Source organism: Pagrus pagrus, assembly GCF_965226575.1.
Source record: "Pagrus pagrus genome assembly, chromosome: 4".
Classification (NCBI taxonomy): Eukaryota; Metazoa; Chordata; class Actinopteri; order Spariformes; family Sparidae; genus Pagrus; species Pagrus pagrus.
This window is the reverse complement of record NC_140188.1, coordinates 28,022,871-28,042,780: the sequence shown is the minus strand read 5'-3', so window position 1 is coordinate 28,042,780 and position 19,910 is coordinate 28,022,871. Positions and strand designations below refer to the sequence as shown.

The 19,910-nt window shown below is 41.5% G+C and overlaps 1 protein-coding gene across 5 annotated transcripts in view; it reads left to right on the top strand.

Annotated features, from left to right (window-relative positions):
- Positions 1 to 18,916, top strand: part of pax3b (paired box 3b) — a 28,755-nt gene extending 9,839 nt beyond the window's left edge. For 4 of the 5 annotated variants that reach the window (XM_084351372.1, XM_084351369.1, XM_084351371.1 and 1 more), the window contains exons 5-9: positions 7,073 to 7,272; positions 8,105 to 8,270; positions 8,923 to 9,137; positions 12,446 to 12,725; positions 17,197 to 18,916. In XM_084351372.1, coding sequence (XP_084207498.1) covers positions 7,073 to 7,272; positions 8,105 to 8,270; positions 8,923 to 9,137; positions 12,446 to 12,725; positions 17,197 to 17,231 — 896 coding nt within the window. In that variant the 3' untranslated portion in view covers positions 17,232 to 18,916. Of the gene's footprint in view, positions 1 to 7,072; positions 7,273 to 8,104; positions 8,271 to 8,922; positions 9,138 to 12,445; positions 12,731 to 17,196 lie in introns of all 5 variants that reach the window. The other variant, XM_084351370.1, reaches the window with a different exon arrangement.
- The last annotated feature ends 994 nt before the right edge of the window (positions 18,917 to 19,910 follow it).

Genomic DNA, 19,910 nt, shown 5'->3' with positions numbered 1-19,910 from the left:
GAGACCATTTCATAATCAGTCGAAAATTCCTGTAGTACGCTTAAAGGGAAAATACTTGACATACAGCTACAGTTGTTTATGATTGTGGACTCTTTCTGTGTTGTTGAATATTCAATGTATCATTGTATGTATTCATATGGAAGATTAATATTTGCTGTTGTCAGTAGGGGCATCCTTACAGCCGAGGTAAAAGAGATGAAACTGTCAAACATCCTCTTTTTAAACTGCAAAAACTGAGAGTGACAGCTAACCTGCTCACAGCTCACCTCCTTGTTGGACTCCGACATGTTCCCCACTGACTGGAGTTATGAGTCATTTTCAGAGTTAAAAGACAGAGAAGAACTGCAGGGTCACAAGGCCAAGGAGGGTCGCTCTCCCCCAGCGCTACACAGGAAACAGGGTTAGAAACACATTTAGCTATAAATGACAGGTAACCATTTCCTCATACCCCCCTCATACATCCTCAACAACTCCCAGAATTCTTTGTTGGGAGCATCAGATGCCTTCATACTTTGGTCATGCCATTTTTTTGCAGCATAACGAGGCTGTGATTGATAACATCGTTGCTCGCATCATTTTTTTTGTGTGTGTAATCACAATCTCATGCTAAAACACCCACAACAACCACACACACGCTGTGGCACACTCTCATTTACAGGGCAGCTGTGAAGGTTGAAACTCCTCCTTAGCAAGTCAAGTGAGTTCGCCCTCCAAACCCCCTCCCGCACACACGCTCGCACATACGCCATCTTTTTCCTAGCCCAGCAGAAAGAGTCACAGATGGGTCCATAAGCTGTCAGTAAAGCCATTATCCGGCCCAGCATCTGCCTGTCTTGACTTCTATATACTGTTTAATGCAGTCGGCCAGTCACTTAGTCCTCCAGCTCCTGAATGGGAGCAGCATGGTCGGCCCGCCCAAATAAATGCTGCGTTTGTCTCCTCTGCCTTTTGTTTTGTGTTTTTCGAGTGGGGTAGGTGGAGAGAGGGGGGGAACGTGTCAGAGGCTCAATTTAGCCTCACTATTAACCAAAGCCCCAGAAGAGTTACTGGGATGTCCAAGGAGGGGTGTAAATAGTCCACATATGGCCAGTCAATTCCCCCTAGTCCCGAAATCCAAGTTTGACACATCCCCTTTCACTCCCTCTCTATCTGTCTCCCACATACATGCTCAATGCATACTGTCTCATGTCTCAGTGGACATATATTAAGCCTTTGTGTCCCCAAACGACTGCCCCCCCAACCCCCTCCTAAAAAAATCAGCAATGCCGAAGTCTTTCCAACAGTCTGTTTCAGCTAAATCCTCTATTCTCCTCCTTCTTCTCCTCTTTCGTTTTTCTCTGCCCTGGAATGGCGCTGCACGGTGGGATCCATTTTGGGCTTTCTTGGCTCCGGAGAGGTTGTTTTGGCCTGGAGTCCCGTGCACTGTGTGCCTCTCAGGGCTTCAGTTTGGTTAAATTAAACAGTTTTCTTTTCTCCTCTAACCCCTTCCACCCACCCCCCTTTCTCACTGCTCCTCTCCTATTTTGCGGCTTAATGCTCCTCGGCTCCCGGGCGATCTTGCCGAGGCGGCTTTTCCTACTCAGATAATTTTACCCTTTTAAGGCTCATATTTTCTCGTATTTCGATGAACTGACAAGAGTCAATACCATGTCTGCAACCCCCCGCTCCTCTGAGCTGAGGTGGAGCAAAAGTTTACAGAGAGAAGTTAAGTGTTTACGGGGGCTATAAATACAGCGCTTTAAGATATAGCATATGTATACGGTCAGGGAGCGATATGACCGTTAGAGTGGATAATTTGATTGGCCAAGGCTATTTGACGGTGCCAAATCGATGTGATCAGATCTTAGGGATAGTGAGGCGATGACGGCAAATGGGGCACTCTGAAACCACAGATTTACAAGGTTGGAAAAGATCCGGGCAGCAGGGGAAAGGTCTCAACCTCTTCTCTCCACACCCCCTCTCTTACTCTTGATATACATGTGCTGATGCTGAATTATATTTTATTGTTCCAAAGATCATTTTGGAAAGTGTTGTCTGTGTGTTTTTTTTTCGACCACTCTTTAGCAGCAGGTTCGTTTGCAACGTGGGAGTACTGTTAATGGACGCTGAAGTGGCGACGCCTCAGGGCTGACAAGCTCGATTAACATAGCCTAAAATGCATGTAGAAGCAGGGAAGCCCAGCGCCGTGGACATGTGTGTACAAGGTCATGTGCTCGGAGTGCAGCAGTCTTTGTGTGTGTGTGTGTGTCTATGAGCTCCTGAGCCAAGCTGTGGGGAGTAGTGAGCTTGAGGGGTGAATGGATGGCTGCCCTCTGTCTTGGCACAAGTTTGCCACCAAAACACCCTTTATGCCCCAGGTGTCACCCCATGAATCTTCATCACCTGCCACTTTAATTTGCATTACATTATATTTTAGGATTTAGCTTTTTGCGTGCAGCAGTAGAAACAAACTTTTGCTGTGTTCTTAACAAACACTATTATTATTATTATTATTGATCCTTTTCCCCCAAGTTGATTTCAGTTGCAACAGGACGCTGGTCATTGCAGGCCACAATCAAAATGGTCCTCTTTTCTGATGAAGGCTCAATAATGCTTTAATTAGAAACAGTTTTTGTTGACATTCCTATAGAATCAAGTCAAATGTGTTATAATTGCGATAATTAACAAAATATTGAATGCAAATGGACAGATGTTTGTATTATAAGCATCTTGTATTTTTTAGAAGATTTTTCTATCGTGTAAAAAGTACACAATTGTCATGCTTGAGTGAAAGTAAAAATATTGTGTTTAAATATTACTTTGTCACCCATGTGAGTAGTACTCGAGCAAAAGTCTTAAAGTATCTGCTATTAAATGTATTTAAGTATGAAAAGTAATTTTCTGGCAATAAATGTACTAAGTAAGTATAAAAAGTACAAGTAAAAATATATTATACATATATTTATATGGCTGTGTATACTATATATTCTGGGTTGATCTAGTATCAGTACCTGGCTGATTATCTGATCTGATATTCAGCATTTTTCTGATTATGCTGCGAAAGTCATACAAAGATAAATGTACTTGAGTAAAAATATAATATTTGCCTCAAAAGTGTAGTTGAGTAGAACTATCAAGTAGCAGAAAACGGAAATACCCACGTGATTGACAAGTACTTCAAATTGATGCTTAAGTACAGTACTTTAATTGGTTAAATTTCACTGTCACTGTGTGTTATAAATTATGTTTATTTTCAGCTTTTAGCTTTTCAAAGTAAACTGTTAATTTTCCTGGACAAGTCACAAACACACCTGATGGTTGGTTTCTTATGTTTTTTAGAGGCTCCGTAATTATTGTTAGACGTATAACATGCAGCTGAAACAAAAATAAAAAAAAAAAGTAAGAAAAAAGACAGCCAGGATTTTAATCTTTGAAGAGAGTAACGTGCAGAGAGAAGAGGGGGGAATTCATCGGGGGGGACGGACTTCCTTTCACCTCAACTAGTGTCCATGCATTGAAGAGGGCCTCCAAACTACGCTTCTACCAACAATAACAACAACAAAAACCAACACAGATGCCCAGACAGACTATCCCCATGGGTACATTTACATCGGCAACAACAGCCCCTGTTGCCCCTCTCACCCCCTCAGGTGCTCTTACAGTTCGGTCTGGAGGAAGGGGGTGATTTTCTTTTTTTTGTGGGGGGGGGGGAAGGCTAGAATGCCCCTGGCTGTGTCCCCGTCCACCCCACCCCCCCAAGCCCTCTGCAGAGCCTCTTTATGTCCCCCCTCCAGCTCCCCCATGGGGCAGGTGACAGCCCTCCACTGTGAAGGGCCGAGGGAGCCATGACGGATTCCACAGATGGAGCGTGGAAATCGCCGGCAAAGACCTCAGCTCTGTGGAGCAACAAAGAACCCGAGAGTCACAGAGAGAAATATGGGTGGAAAAGAGAGAGATGGGGAGAAGCAAGACAAAGAGAGAGGGTGAGAAGGAGGGAGAACGAGAGAGAGGGAAGAGGGTGGAGAAGGTGGTGCTTGTTTAAGGAGGGTGGCGTGCCGAAGTGCAAAGAGTTGTTTGTTGGGGCGAATTAAGAGTTTGGGAGTGTTTGAAGTGAAAAATGTGCAGGTCTGGCATTTTCTCCATATCGTGGTAGCCATTTTCATCAGCTAGTGTTTTACCTGTCAGCTGGATGATGTTCAGTAGAATACATTTGCTCTCTTGCTATCATACGTTGCACTGACCCAGCTTCTGCTCAGACATCGTTATCATTTCGTCACATCGTCTTATCTTGTTGCATCTTATCATCAAGTGATGTAGCAATCCAACGAAGTGAAGTGAAACAAATGAGCCTGTCTGAGCCCTCTGTAAAGGATCTGATTGTATCGTGACTAGGCTCCCAAGACTTCAGAGGTGCCACTCTGTCGCTTCTTTTGAAAAGTTCTCGAAACCCCGGTAGCAGTCATAACCGATAGGTAATTCCAAAGTGATTAAGGATTTTCCCGGCAGCCTCAGCTTTCCCAGGGCCCAAATCCCTGTGAAATGCTGAGGAACGTGCATGCTGCTCCAGTCGGGGGGGAGCGAAAAAGCATTCCTTGCAGCCCTCCTCCATGCAGGAGCTGGAGGGGGAGGCTACAAAAGGCCTCATCTCTTGTTTTTCAGCCATCCTGTCCAAAACTCCAGAGCCCCACACCCCAAATTCCTTCCCCACCAAGTCCTCTAACCGAACTAGTCACGAGAAATGTTGGCGAGTTTGTAGCAAAGTTGTAAACCGTGTTGACGGCGAAAAGTGGCAAAGCAAAATGGTTGATTGAAGTTTGTAACATGGAGGCCATTTTTTTCCCTGCTTTTCCGTGCACCAAGTTCAGGAGATATATACCCTTTAGTGTTACAGCCTAGCTATTGTTTTGTTAAAATGCTGAACTCACACACAGGTTGATACAGAGCCAGCAATCGAGTGCAAAATTGCAATATATTCAGCAGAGGCTTAAGGCAATGTCTCCATTTCTCTCGCTCCCCCTTTGAAAATATTTTACTTATTGCCTCCCTCATGCTTGAATGTTTCTTTACCAATTTGCTCCTAATGCATGTTAAGTTGACTCCCACTGCTATTGGTGTTGCACGGAGAAAATCGCCAAAGGGGGAGAGAGGATCAGTTTCACATGAGGGGCCCTGAGCTATTTGGACTCTCTTGTATTTTATTGTTGCTTCTGAGGGGGAACTAATACAGTGTTGCACACAAAACTTCCCCTATGCTGAGGGGGAATTAATTAAGTGTGGCACAAAAAGCGGGCGCACTGGCCTTGGTGAACTTAGAAGAGAGCCAATGGAGTGTTTGAAGTCGTGAGTTAAAAACCAAGCTGTTGGCTTATAGAACATCGTTCACAATAGCATTAATGCTGATCTGAGACAAAGATGAAATGTAGGAACACAAAGGCTGTCAGGGGACATAATATCACTGCAGCTCGGTCAGGCTGAAGATCACACTTGTTGACAAGTCAAATAGGCAGAACCGGTAATTATTTTCATTGACGATTAATCTGTTGATTATATTATGGATTCATTGATTCATTAGTTCGTATATAAAATGTCAGAAAATGACACAAAATCTCTATCAGTGTTTTAGTGTTTCCTAAAACCTAAGATGACGTCCTCAAATGTCTTATTTTGTCCACAAACCAAAAATATACTGTTAGATAGATTACAGAAACCAGAAATATCCACATTTAAGAGGCTGGAATCAGAGAATTTTGACTTTCTTTTCTTAGAAAATGCTTAAACCAACTACGGAATTAACAAAATAGTTGATGATTAATTTAATAGTTGACAACTAATCAATCAGTAATTGTTGTCTCTTCAATTAGTTGATTGATATTAAAATAACAATTCAAATATTTAAAACATTTCAATTAAAGTGTATATAATTTATCAAGCAGAAAGGCCAAATATTCTCTTTATAGCTTCTCAAATGTGAGGATTTGCAATTTTTCTCAGATTGATTTAATTGGAAATTCAATGAATTTGGGCTGCATACTGTTGATCAGAGAAAACAAGCAATTTTAAGACGTCACCTTTGACTCTTTAAGGGCATTTTAATGACAAAACAATTGATCAAAAATATATTGATGTTTAAAATAGTTAATTAAAGCCATTAACTATACATTTACTAGTTTAAATAGACTTTTTACCCTAATTTATTTTGTGTGTGTTTCAGGGCAGTCATTAGTGAGCTTAATACTAAGCATAAATTAATTGGGTTTAAATGACTTGTGTTGAATTATTATATTATTTATTTTTTTTATCGTAAATTGGTTCTGAACATATTTGTATGCTCCATTGAGACTGGATTTGATGACTTGTATCTTAAGACTTTATACTGACTCACTATCTGATTATCAAACACTGTAGCTGCTACAGAAATCCTCCAGTCTGAACTGTGAATTCATACTTGTGTGAAGAGACAGAGAGAGTGGACACGTACACTCAACTTTCTGTCCTTCATCCAGGAAACCACTCCTGTCCACACACACACACACACGCACGCACGCACGCACACACACACATACATGCACACACTCAAAGAATGGCCCCTGGATCCAAATTAGCCTTTTGTGTGGCTTTTAGTCCATCAGTCCCCCTGTGGTGCCCTGGGAATCCTGTCCAGTGGGATTATTCCTCAGGCTCAGAATATTCCTTCTGAATAGAGGTCTGTTTGGCCACAAGACTGTGAGGAAGACTGACACCTGATGGGGCGTATGTGTGTGGGAGTGTGTAAAGAAAAAGACAACACCAACCTTCTACAAGTGGTCATGTAAAAACTATAAGTAAATGAATGACGAAAGAGAGAAAATCAGTTGACATTCTGATATTCTGCTTGATTATCTATGTGATGTTACAGCCATGAGGTGTTGCTCTTTAACATCAGCATGTTTGCTTTTCATCAAGGTGTCAGAGTTATAGTCACCTCAGATTTCATAGAGAGACTCTGCTGAGGCTGTTAAGCTGAATGTGTGTACATTAAACATTTCAAGAGAGGACAACATCAACTTTTGCCCAAATAAAATCCTGACTGTTTCTTTCTCCTGTGTTTGAACAGCGAGTCACTCAGACGAGGGTTCGGACGTGGAGTCAGAGCCTGATCTGCCTCTTAAGAGGAAGCAGCGGCGCAGTCGGACCACCTTCACAGCAGAGCAGCTGGAGGAACTGGAGAGGGCCTTCGAGAGAACCCACTACCCCGACATCTACACCCGGGAGGAGCTCGCCCAGAGGGCCAAACTCACCGAGGCCAGGGTTCAGGTACGACAGGGCACATTCACATGCTGTATATCCACTGTCAGTATGTACAAAATGTCAACTTTTTAAGACCTGAAGAGAGATAAAAGCACATTTTAGCTTGTTAAACAGGAATTCATATGATGGATGTTTGAAAGGGTTTCATAAGAAGAAGGCTTGTAAATTTTACCCTTCAGAGAACCATGAAATTCTTCAACAGAAGTTAAAACATGAAAATGTTTACAAGACTGCACCAACTCTGTGCTCACACATTCACACTTTCAGACCTTAACCCTGTGGCTTTATACACTCTCTGACCATTTAAGGCAACCTGCTGATCTCCGTTTGCTCCATACAATAGCACTCCTCATCCTCATTCCCTTGGGCCCAATCTGAACTTTCCCCATTTCTGATCTGGAGTCCAGTAAATTCTCCTCCACAGGCTCCATATGGGAAGTGTAAGCAGGCCCGGCATGAGCCGCGTCCATATGGACACGGCATGTCACTCACACACTCAGTGCAACCAGCCGTGATATACATCTAACCATAAACACACACACACACACACGCACACACACACACACACTGTCTTTTTTCTCACATCGTCTCTCACCTTCCTTTTCAGCTTTACACTCTGGTCAGAACTGTGAAAGAAGTTAATATTTTGTGTGCAGTGTATGTAAATGTGTGTGTGTGTTTAAAATATATACAAATGTGATGTCTTACAGTAGTTTTTGTCAATACCTGCAGCTTATTCAATTGTTTTTCTACCTCTCAAAATTCAATAAAAACACTAGTCTGTGATCTGAAACATATAACACACACTGATCAAACATTGTCATCATCGTTCTTCCAGGTTTGGTTCAGCAACAGGCGGGCAAGGTGGAGGAAGCAAGCAGGAGCCAATCAACTGATGGCATTTAATCACCTGATCCCAGGGGGTTTCCCGCCTTCAGCCATGTCCAGCATCCCCCCCTACCAGCTCTCTGACAGCAGCTACCCCCCCTCATCTATAGCACAAGGTGAGAGATGAAACACAGTGGTTGACAGTTCACAAATGGAGAAATACAATGTAGCAAATACACTTTCAGTTCAAACTACTCATGCTATGGGCATTAGGTCTGTTACTGATGCAAATAATAAGCTTTTTAAGTTGGAAGGTGAAAGAAGGCTTTTCATATTTTTTACATATTGATGAAATAGCAATTTAAATCTGGTTTGATTAAAAAAAAAATGTTGTAGAAATAATGTTATGAAACATTCAAGTTTCTATCCTCACTGTAAACAAAAAGCATTTTGTGCACCTTTTAAATTTGTTTTGAAATGAGAGTCTGTTAATTTTGGAATACTTTGTTGAATTAAAATAACCTATGACACAGCGCAAGAAAAGCTTTATCAAATCATTTTGTAGTCAAAAAAATAAAAGCTTCTTAAGATTTACTTTTTCTATGCTTTGAACAGATATGGTTTCAAGTTATATTTATCGAGTCCCACAGTTTCGCTTTGAGTTACGTACAATTTCAGCAAAGTAATGAAACCTATACTAGAGTGGGATGTTTTGGCTTTATTTGCATTTTCATTGATCCCAGTACCAACCACTTATCAGCCACATTTTGCAACTTTTAACTGGCAATCTGACAAGTGTTTGAACTGTTTCTGTGATGCCTTTGGTAGTGTCAGAGCCCCCCAGCACGGTGCACCGGCCCCAGCCTCTCCCTCCCTCCTCGGGCCACCAAGCCTCCGGTGGTGGAGGGCAGGGAGACGGAGGCTCCCCCTACTGCCTCGCCTCCGGACGCCACTCCTTCTCAGGCTACTCGGACAGCTTTGTGAGCCCCGGTGGACCGGCCAATCCCATGAACCCCGCTATAGGAAACGGACTGTCTCCTCAGGTGAGACTACATCCTTAAATACATATGTGTATTTGAGCTGCTCAAAGTCAGACCTGTAGTTAATAAAGCAGCAGACTGTACTGCTAAAAAAACTGTTGTTGTTGTTTAACTTAACATACATCGACAACAGTTTCTACATTCAAGAGGAAATGTGATTTGATTCCATAAAAATTCCAATATTCCTAAGATTCTTCATTCCTGAGCCTTTTAGACCTTTTTAAATGAAAAAGTCATACTGGATTAATTTGTTTTAAGAAAAACACAAAGGTAATACTAGTCAAGCAGTGTATATTAATTTGACAGGAACAAGACTTATGTGTTTGACACAGTACATGCCTCAAGAGAATAAGATTGTTTTACTTGAATGAAAAATTCCCATAACATGCCACACCTGAGCTGCTGGGCAGAATTAGACTTGAACATGATTTCAAAGAGTTGAACCCAGTTGAGATACGCATGATTTACCCTGTCAGACACACAGCTTCACACAATACATCAAGAGCTTTAAAAAGCCAAACACCCTTTCAAGTATTCAAGTAATAATTCACCCAGGTGTGGAGCACACAAATGCACCGATTCATCCACTCGTCTACTTTACACCATAAACTTTACGTTCTACATTCCTCTGCAGTGCTGCATGATGCGTACACTTACTGTTGGAGGAGGAAGTAAGATGACTCTAGAAGGACAATTGAGTGTGTGACAAATGAGAAGTGAAAAGACAATTACAGCCAATTATCCAGGCATGAAGTCCCAAGGTCTCTGCACCTAGGCAGAGGGTATAGCAGAGGAGACAGACGAGTCAGAGACCTTAAGAGGCAGAAAATGAGATTTCAGCCCGGCACAGTCTGACTCCTCAGAGAACAGGCCACAGCAGTGTGAAGACACTCGCACCAATACACACATGCTCCCAGGTCCACATAATTACAAGGGCACACACACACACACACACACACACACACACACACACACACACACAAGCACACACAGTGTAGATAATTGATCAACTCCATGACATTTTGAGGATCAGTTAAGGATTCTGCAACATCTTTTACACAAATATGACACGACATGGTTGAGCAGCATGGCTAAACCAAGTTTTCAACCTTCTGTTTAGATCGGAAGATTGATTACTGCATTTTTTATTAGTATTTCAGCACAGCAGCATTACAGGGAGCAAGGAGACATAAGAGAGTTTCAATGTACTTACTGTAAGTATCAATAGTACAGTAAAAGAAAATTATACATGTATTTGCATATATGTATATACTGTATAATATATACATACAATTTTCAGATAAGGTGTTTGGCATTTTACTCATTGTCGGAATAATTGTTTTTTATGCGATTGCAAATAAAATATGTTTATTTTAAAATGTTCTACTTTGGCTATCATGTAGCATGTAATCTGCCAAAAAAATTACATTAATAATGGACATTCTTAAGTAAAGTACCTCAAAATTGTACTTAAGTACAGTACTTGAGTAAATGTACCTGCTTACATTCCATCACTGACAATAAATGTGGAGTCTCTGTCCTTTTCCACTCTCATCAAGGGTCATACATACTTTCAGACGGACAGAGGTACACTGCAGTGCACATTAAACATGAACAAACTGAAAAGAGGCAGCTAGACACAGCATCCTCATGGTCTTGTATATGTGCAAAAACACTGCTACATATGCCATGCTATGTTATAGCCTCAAGGGAAGCTTCTCGTGATTGCATTCTCAAAATGTTTGCCTCCACATTCCTCCACGTGAAAGCAAAGTTTCTAATTTATTTGTATACATTTCATATAGCGGGGAAGGAATGTCCCGTCTCAGATGTTCAGACATTCTTCCCTGCTCACTCCTGGATGCTCTGTTTTAGGCCGCTGGCAACGGCAGATATGGATCCGATATGAAACACCCTGAATGGCCCAGCCAGCAGGCATGTCATGAGGCAGGGAGAGGCTCAGAAGAGAGGGATGATGGGTAAAGGTTTGGTTAAAAAGAGAAAGACCAAAGATAAAATCAGCACACCAGAATCCATCAGTTTATAGATCATGTATCCCTGCCCCCTGTGGCTCGTTTAAGCCAAAGCATGTCCTCACTCTCTTTCTGTTTAAACCAAACCCTCCAAACTCCAGTTAATTTTTTAGGAAAATGTTACCGGGTATGAGAGGAAACACAACTCCCCTTCTCCAAATCAACATGGACTCCTCCATTCTCCTCCCCTACTTGGGAAATGATTTAAGCAGGACCATGTGTGTGTGTGGATGTAGAATAATATGTCACTTAGAGGGCCAAAAGGACCCAAAGAGCAGCGTACCTGCTTCTTATTAGGACAACTGGAGGAGCCTTGAGGCCTTCACTCTGTTGAGAAGGAGGTGGGATATGATACATTTAGAGGTAGCAGGTTCAGTTAGAGTTACTTTCATAAGTGATAAAGCCAGTCGCAATTTCTTATTAACGGTTTACTGAGTACTTTGATGATGGACAGGTAAATCCAGCGAGCGTTGAAAGGGGGGTCGGCGGTATCAAGTCTGTTTTGAAACCAGTTGAAACACTTTGCCCCACGGCTCTTTTCCGTCCTTTGCTGGCCGAGGAGTATTCTCCCAAATTTGATTATCTGGTTGCTAATAAAGACCAGGTCAAGAGCAAACGGATTTCTCAAACTGCAAATCTATTCTGAGGCTGAACAGAGCCGAGCTCACACAGACCTTTCTTCTGTGTTATCTTTGTCGGCATATCTTTCTCGGAGATAAGTTGTTATCTTGTGCCATGGGTTGTTGGAGCGGTGTCAAAAAGGAATTTTAGAATAAGTGGAGCCGTGGATCTGAGACAAATTGCTTAATTCTTCCTCTCTGGTGCTATCTTTGTCTGGGATGGGCTTGCTGGGAGCCTTTTGATGTCCGCGACAGGGGGATTTCCTGTGTGTGTCTGAGAGTGTGTGTTTGTCTCGGTGTCTGTGTTGCTACACATTACACACACGCTCAAAACTGAAGATATTAAATATATTAAAAAGCAGTCTCAGAATCTAAAAACACAACAGAAACCACGTCTTTCACACTGTCTTATTCATAAAAAATCTGTCCAATCACTTTTATTATACATAGTCTGCACGGCAATGGTGAAATTCAGTTTGTTTTTCATTATTCCAATGATCATGTCTACATGAGCAAAAAGGTTAACTGTATTAGCAACCGCAACAATACCACAAGTCCTTCCAACAATAGAGCCACTCATAGCGCCCTGACAAAATAGAAAATACACCAGAAACTAGTTTAACTTTAAATTCTTTCTGTATTCTTTCTGTCCGATCAGGTGATGGGCCTGCTGAACCCGGGCGGCGTGCCACATCAGCCCCAAAGCGACTATGCCATCTCCCCTTTGACAGGAGGCCTCGAGCCCCCTGCAGGCATGGCGGCCAGCTGCAGCCAGCGCATGGATCACATCAAGGGCCTGGAGGGTCTCACCAGCGTTCCCTCCATGTCGGCTCTGCCCTCCCTGCCCAGCTCCCAGTCCTACTGCACCCCCTCCTACAGCTCCCCGGGCTACACTGTCGACCACGTGGCGTCCTACCAGTACGGCCAGTACGGACAAAGTAAGGTCAATAGACTTCACCTTTTTTATTCTCACCTTTTACTTCTAAAATGAACAAATTTAAACAAATGATATATGTAATAATATAATCTCTGCCTGCCTATGCCTGCGAACTTTACAGAGCACATAACTAAAACAGTGAACACCAGCAGCAAAAGGAGTGACGACTATCGATGCAATGACTATAGGAAGACAAAATAATGTTTTACATTGAAGCAAGCATATGCTTATTTGTGTTTTATAAATTATTATTTTATAGCAGGCTAAGGTTTTCTTTCAGTATTCATTGTTATAAAGCCTCTGACAGTAAAGGCTTCACTGACCAACATTCCACAATTTTCACTATGCAAGTGTTCAAGTCCTTTAAAGAAAACGTAAAAGTAGTAATAACACACTCCCATTAAAATTTCCCATTACATTACAAGTAAAAAGTACACTTAAAGTGCAATTGAAATATGATCACTAAAATAAATTGAAGTATTAAAGTCAATGTAAACATTATGCAGAATGGCTTTTGTCAGTGTTATTACGTTGCACGTTAGACAGGAACTGCGGAAATTAGCTCTGAGCTATATCTGGTGTAGTGTTGTCACGATAGCTGCATTTCTAACTTTGATGAAAAATATCGATACTTGATACCATGTTCAATACCTCGAGGAAAAAAAAACAGAGGGCATTCTGACCATAATAAGCAGCAATGTGTGTGTCAACTTGATGTTAGAGAATAGGGAGAGTGAGAATGCTCAGGTGGTACGGTTGTATCGGTACTGTGGAAAATTAGAACTGAAACTGTTTATTCAGAATCAATATGTATCGATATTGACAGCACCAATCTGGTGCAATAAATGTATTGTCAGTGACAGTGTGCCATATTTTATACGTTTTGTGTGTGAAAATCTGCAGCTGTCCAATAAATAAAGTGGAGTAAAAAGTACAGTACTTAATAAGTAACCAGTCAATCGACTCCATCCACACCGACTTCTTCAGGTAAAGCTTGATGTGATTTAAAGACTTTTTTTTGTCAGCTATCTGGGCCCTGACATGAAAACTTGAATCATATTAAATATCAAAGGTGGTGGTGAACATATATGAACAAAAGTATTTCTGTCTAAGATCCAAACATTTTGGACTCAGAACTGAGATCAGATAAATTATGTTTTCAGTTGGTCTCTTTGGGTTTGTCTGCAGTTTGATAATTCTTCATGGAAAAATGGTCTGAACAGATTCAGCCTTCTCCTGTGTTAGAAACCTAAATAGGACGCTCATTGTGCAGCTGTATCACCCGTACTGTTGCACAGGTAGATACGGAGATGAAAATAAATAAACTGTATATATACAGTTTAAAAACTGAGTGTTTTTTTTTAAGATATGCTTGCCTCAGTTCTTAGAGATCATGTGACCACAAAACAACAAAGCCACGGGATTGTTTTTTTAATCTATGACCTGAAACAAGTTGACAACCTTTTCAATTTCCTAGTGCAAACCGCTGACTGGTTTTACAGCGACCTTTCACATATTTTCAGTGGAAGAGTTAAGATGAAAACATCGGGACTAAGTCAGTCGGTACAGTGTATAATTATCAGGAATTCTTATAGTCCGGTGGTGGACACAGACGTTGTTACCCCAAGTTCCTTGCTTTGATTCCAAGGATGAAAAAAAAGCTGTTGTGCATGAAGCAGACAACACGCAGGTTGCTCAGTACTGCTCGTTAAAGGCAGCTAGCATTTTTCCAGGTCCAATCATGCAGTCTCAAGTGTTGGGGTTAATTGTGCAGATCTGATTCCATCTTTGAAGCGATCAGCCCAGCACTGATACTGAAATCTGCGGTTAGGTACACTGTCAAGTCGGCTGCCATCACCAGTAGTTTCTGATAGCCCTCCTCAGACTGTTTGGCCTTAGAGAATACCTACCTGTCCGGCAGTGAGAGGGTCTTTTCACTTCACATTACTGTCACTTTAAGGGTTAAAATCAACTTCAAACAAATCTCCATCGAGCTTTAGAAGGCAACGTCGTTTTCCGTCACAGCGTGATTACAGCGGCCGCCGTTTCCAATTTTGGTCCACAGGGGGTTGACCAATCAGGTTCATCCACTGACCTCGTGGCAACCTTGAGACAACCAGGCCCTTCAAAGAGCATGGCAATGGTCCAACGAGTCTGACTGCATGTAACTCTGTGAGGCGGCACGTATCAAATGAATATCTGACTTACTATCCGAGAGCAGCAGATGTCTAATGAAATATCTCGGTCAAATATCTCAAAGTGAACCGAATAAAGAATTAGGACGACGCATGTGAAAAACCTTGAGCATGTGGCACTGTGCGTGCACACACACACAAGCTCTAAAGCAGCCACCAGGACAGCACACACGCCCGCATACACCTCCACAGCGTCAGGAGCCCGAGCAGTCCATCTTGATGTGATTAATCAGTGCGACTGGATAGCCGGTGTGCGGTTGGGTTTGGAGTTGCAGAGGAAAGGTCCTTTCTGGGGGTGGACGGATCCTAATAGCCTCTGGCAGGGCCGCTATTAGAAACAGGTGCGAGGACTGAGGTCAGCTGGGGAAGCAGTGTTGAGTAGTTCTGCTCCAGGTTCCAGTCCGAGAGACTGGTCCACACTGCTGTACATGTTGACAACATGGAGCTCTCACTGGACTGCCTCACGGAAACTGCAGTGGTAATCCATGAAAATACTTGCTTGTTGTCATTTAGGTAATGTCTCCGTTGCTAAGCAGGCATTGCAGTAGTGTTGTTACACAGCACTTTTCACAGCTGCCCAGTACTAGACAGTCGTTCTCGTTGTTGAGGTCTGTTTATCTGCTCGGCCATGATACCACGTGTCTTCCAGAAACCAGAAACATAAAACACATCACTTCCTGTGCAGCAGAGAACAGATCTATGATCTAAGCACCACAACATGGATTTTTTTGTTTTGTTTATTATTCTACCCTGGGCCCATGACCTCCCCTAATTGCTTAAAACCATGACTTTGACGTGATGACATAATTCAAAAGCCAGCAAAAAAAACAGACATACACATTTCTTCTGTTTTGGGTCTCCAGACTCCAGCTGTAAAACATGGTTAAATACATAGATTTCCATCTCCTCTTTATCTGTTATTAGTGGAAACTTTTACACTTTTACACTACCCGCCCCCTATCCCAAAATACGTTTATTTAAATTTCTATTGAGTTCTCTACAGTTTTAATTAAGTTTGTACTTAAGAGGTCAGGTTTTTCCTGACCTGGAAGCTAATATTGTACTTTATACTTCACTACATTTATTTGACAACATTAGCTACAATTTCAGATTATTAATACAAAATAGAAATCAACTAATACATTATGATCCTTTATTATGGATTAAGCAGCTCAGCACTATATAAAGTAGTTGAAATAAGCTGCACTGTTGCCAGCCGTGACATTAGTAATGTCTTCATCAGAGCCTGATCATTATATCAGTTGGCTGATATTATCGGCCGATATTGGCCTATCAGAAATATATTGGTATCGGTGTATATGTTGCTCGATATGTGCCAAATAAAAAAAACTTATTTCATAGAGATTCTAATGCAGAAAAAGATAAGATTATAGATATAAAACTATGTTTAAAGTTTTTTGTTAAACTGTAAAATATACTGTCTTCATTACATATCTTTGTCACAACTGTGTGTTAATTAGCCGATATTGATATCAGACCCAAAATTCGAGTTGAGCTCTAGTTTACATATTAAATACATCCATTATTTTAATCCAGTATTAATGAATTGTTATTCTACAAAGGGCCATTCTGTATATGTGGTGTTCTTTTTCATTTTTGATCCTTTAATTTAGCTACTTAATATATTTGACGGTAATAATTTTACATGCATTGAATGCAGGACTTTTACTTGCACCAAAGTAGTTTTACACTTTGTTTCTCAAATTTTCTTGTAGCAACTTTGTAGAGCTACATTCTAAAGTTTATAATGTCCCCTGATTGCAGTATTTGTAGAATAAACAAAATTTTAAAAATGCTAATTATTCAGACTGTTTCATCAGAATCGTGGTGCTAGCAGTGTGGAATATGTAATAACACATGTAAACAGTTAACTGAATACATAAGATATGACAAATCCACATAAAGAAACCATTTTAGACATTATTTATGTCTGGTCAAAATGATTGTGATTTTTTTTTACTGTAACTGCAGCTTTTGGCTGCTGCTGAGTGTGAGAAATCTTGTAGTTGTATTTATTTGTGGCATCCTCACACTTCTGTTCTCACTTCTTCTTTTGCTAACCCTACACCCCAAACCACTGTTAGCAGATGCTATGCTAACAATAGCCATATGTTAGCGGAATGGCACGCTAAAACATATGCTCAAAATGTATTGGGGCTATATATCTGTTCTATCATCTTTCCACCTTATTTTTCAAAATCTGTTTTCAGTGATAATAATTTAATTGTTTCATTCCTCTATTTTTTTTTTACACAGGTGCCCTTCCTTATCTGAGGCCTGAGATCACCTGATCGTGAGCTTCAGACTTTACACAGGGACATTTGTGTGTACAGCGATGGAAATCTTTTATTATGTGGACCAAAATTTTGTTGCCATTTACCAGGACACGTTCTCTACTGCAGGACAATATATTGTTGACTCTTTGTGGAGAAATGGACAGAAAAAGAAGGGACCACAAGGACCAGAAGGAATATCAGACCAAAAACTGTTGACTGACTCTGAACATTGCTGCATCCTATTGTAGATGACCCGCAACGATGACAGCGCTTAACGTGGTCAGCTCAGTGGAGTTCTGACCATACAGTGCCATAAAGAGGCACTTTCTACATGCAAATCCAGTGACCAAACACCATTTGTGGACTCTGCATGTGGAGCGCAGCTTGAAGCATGTTTACATATCTTAGAGCCACATGAGTACAAATGAAATTCCACGTTTCTCCAAATTAATCCCCAAATTGTATCAACTGAACGGGGAAAAGAAAAGGGCTTTGTTGATTTTATTGCATTTATTTGAGATCTCTGCATCCCACACATGGAGAGAAATTCCAGAGATGGAGAAAACAAACGTGAGCAAATGAATATGTGGGTTTTATTGTATCAGGAAAACTCTAATGTACACCACAGCTGTACTGCAGAGAAAGTTCATTCAAACATTCCTCCTACCTCCTCCCCCTCTGTCTCTCCCTCTCCCTCTCCCTCCTCTCCCCTTTCGGTCTCGCTCCTTCTCTCTCATTGATGTTTCGGACGGTGAGGCAGGGATCCCGGCCTTTTGTAGTTTTAGAGAGGAACTCAGAAGAGGTCAGGGGGTGACTTTAGGGAAAGTGACAGATGAGAGAGCAGTAGAGGAGGGTGGCGGAGAAGTGGCTTTAAAGGGGGGCAGGGATAGGCAAGATCGATCACAGGGTTAAAAAAACCTTTAGAGATCATCTCCCCGCGAGAAAAAAGCCACCAGGTCACAAGACACGACTGAGAGATACTTGAGAAACAGAGAGATCGAGAGAGTTTAGACTAAAGACAGCCATCCTCCCAGCTGACCAGAAGTGCAATATCATGTATCTTTGAGTCACCATTGAAAGAATAAAATCAAACGTGCCTCTTAAAGTCTTATGAAACACTTTGGATTTAGACTCTGGATCTAGTTTAGGACTTTGCAAAGGAACAACACATGTGCCTTTGAAGGCTAATTGGAACATTGTTAATATTGCTGTAACAGGACACTGAGAGGACCACATTTGTAAGGACTTAAGTCAGTGTTGTGTCATGAGAAAAAGAGCGAATGAAGGGAATGCTGATGTAAACAGAAAATCACCAGGAATGACAAAGCCAAAACATTATTTTATTTTATTTTTTGTGTTGCTCGGGACCTTTTTTGTTTCCATGTTGCATACACAGGATTGATTGATTTGGTGTGTGATGCATTCCAGACATATTTATTGTCACAACTGTATGTCAACAGTGTCTTTGTAAAACTTGTACAAGTGAGTGACAATACTTAATCCATCCATCTACGGCTCAGAATAACTGAGTGCCTTCTGACGCACTCTTGTTTTGTACATCTGTCAGTGTTAGAATGAATCAGTCCTTTCATTCTTTTGATATATTTTTTTGTATTATTGGACAAATCGATATGACATGATGTCATGTGTACAAGCGCATTATCACTACTATTTATAATGAAATAAAAATTCTGAAAATAGCTGCTGTTTTCATCTTTTATTCAGCTGATGGTAATTTGCTAAATGGAGCCTTTGTATTTATTTTTGCCACAATTGAGAAAAAGAAAGCGAGCAATTGTGATTCACTGTACAGAAAAATACAAGTGGACTCGGAGACAAATATGTACTTTTGATGGCGCTCATGTGAACCCTCCAACCAAAATAGGCCCGGCCAAATGGGGATCACCAGACATTAGATTTGACACTGAGCACAACAGGCTTTCTCACGGATGGCTGTAAATGCTCAGACATCTGCATTGGTGTGTATTAATACCCCGCTGGCCCCCGCTACTGTAACAAACTGACTTTTGTTTAGCAACCTCTACTCGCATGAAGAGAACAAGCCTTAAAGCGTTTTGGACAAACAGCACACCCAGCCCCTCCAAAAACCTCTGCAACCCATCCACCCTGCTTACATACACAGGGCCCACTCTGCATTCATATATTCTTCATTCATTATGTTCATGTTCACATATAGTGTTGTTTCTGTGTGTGTGCGTGTTCACGCAGCCTGAGGGTATTAAGCCTAATTATAACATTCTTCTGATTAATCGTGTCTGCTCGCAGGCCTCGGAGGGGTGGCGCTGTGTGCAGCTTGTGCAGCGGGACCACACACTCTATAAATAAAGTCTAAGTCAATAACAACGTTAAGGATCACTCATAGTCTTGTCAGCTCTGTTTGCTAAGCCCGAATAATTCAGCCAATGAGAGGACACAGAGACACACGAGCCAACACACACACACACACACACACACACACACACACACACACACACACACTGGAAAAGTACAAGCGGCGGCACTCTAATCACCTGAGGATACACACTTTGGCGTACAGATGTGCGCATACTGCATGTAGGTACATTTGGGCACACACACACACACACACACACACACACACACACACACACACACACACACCCAGTGTTTGCTTTCTTAATCAGTCCGTACCATTAAAGATGAAGACAAATCACA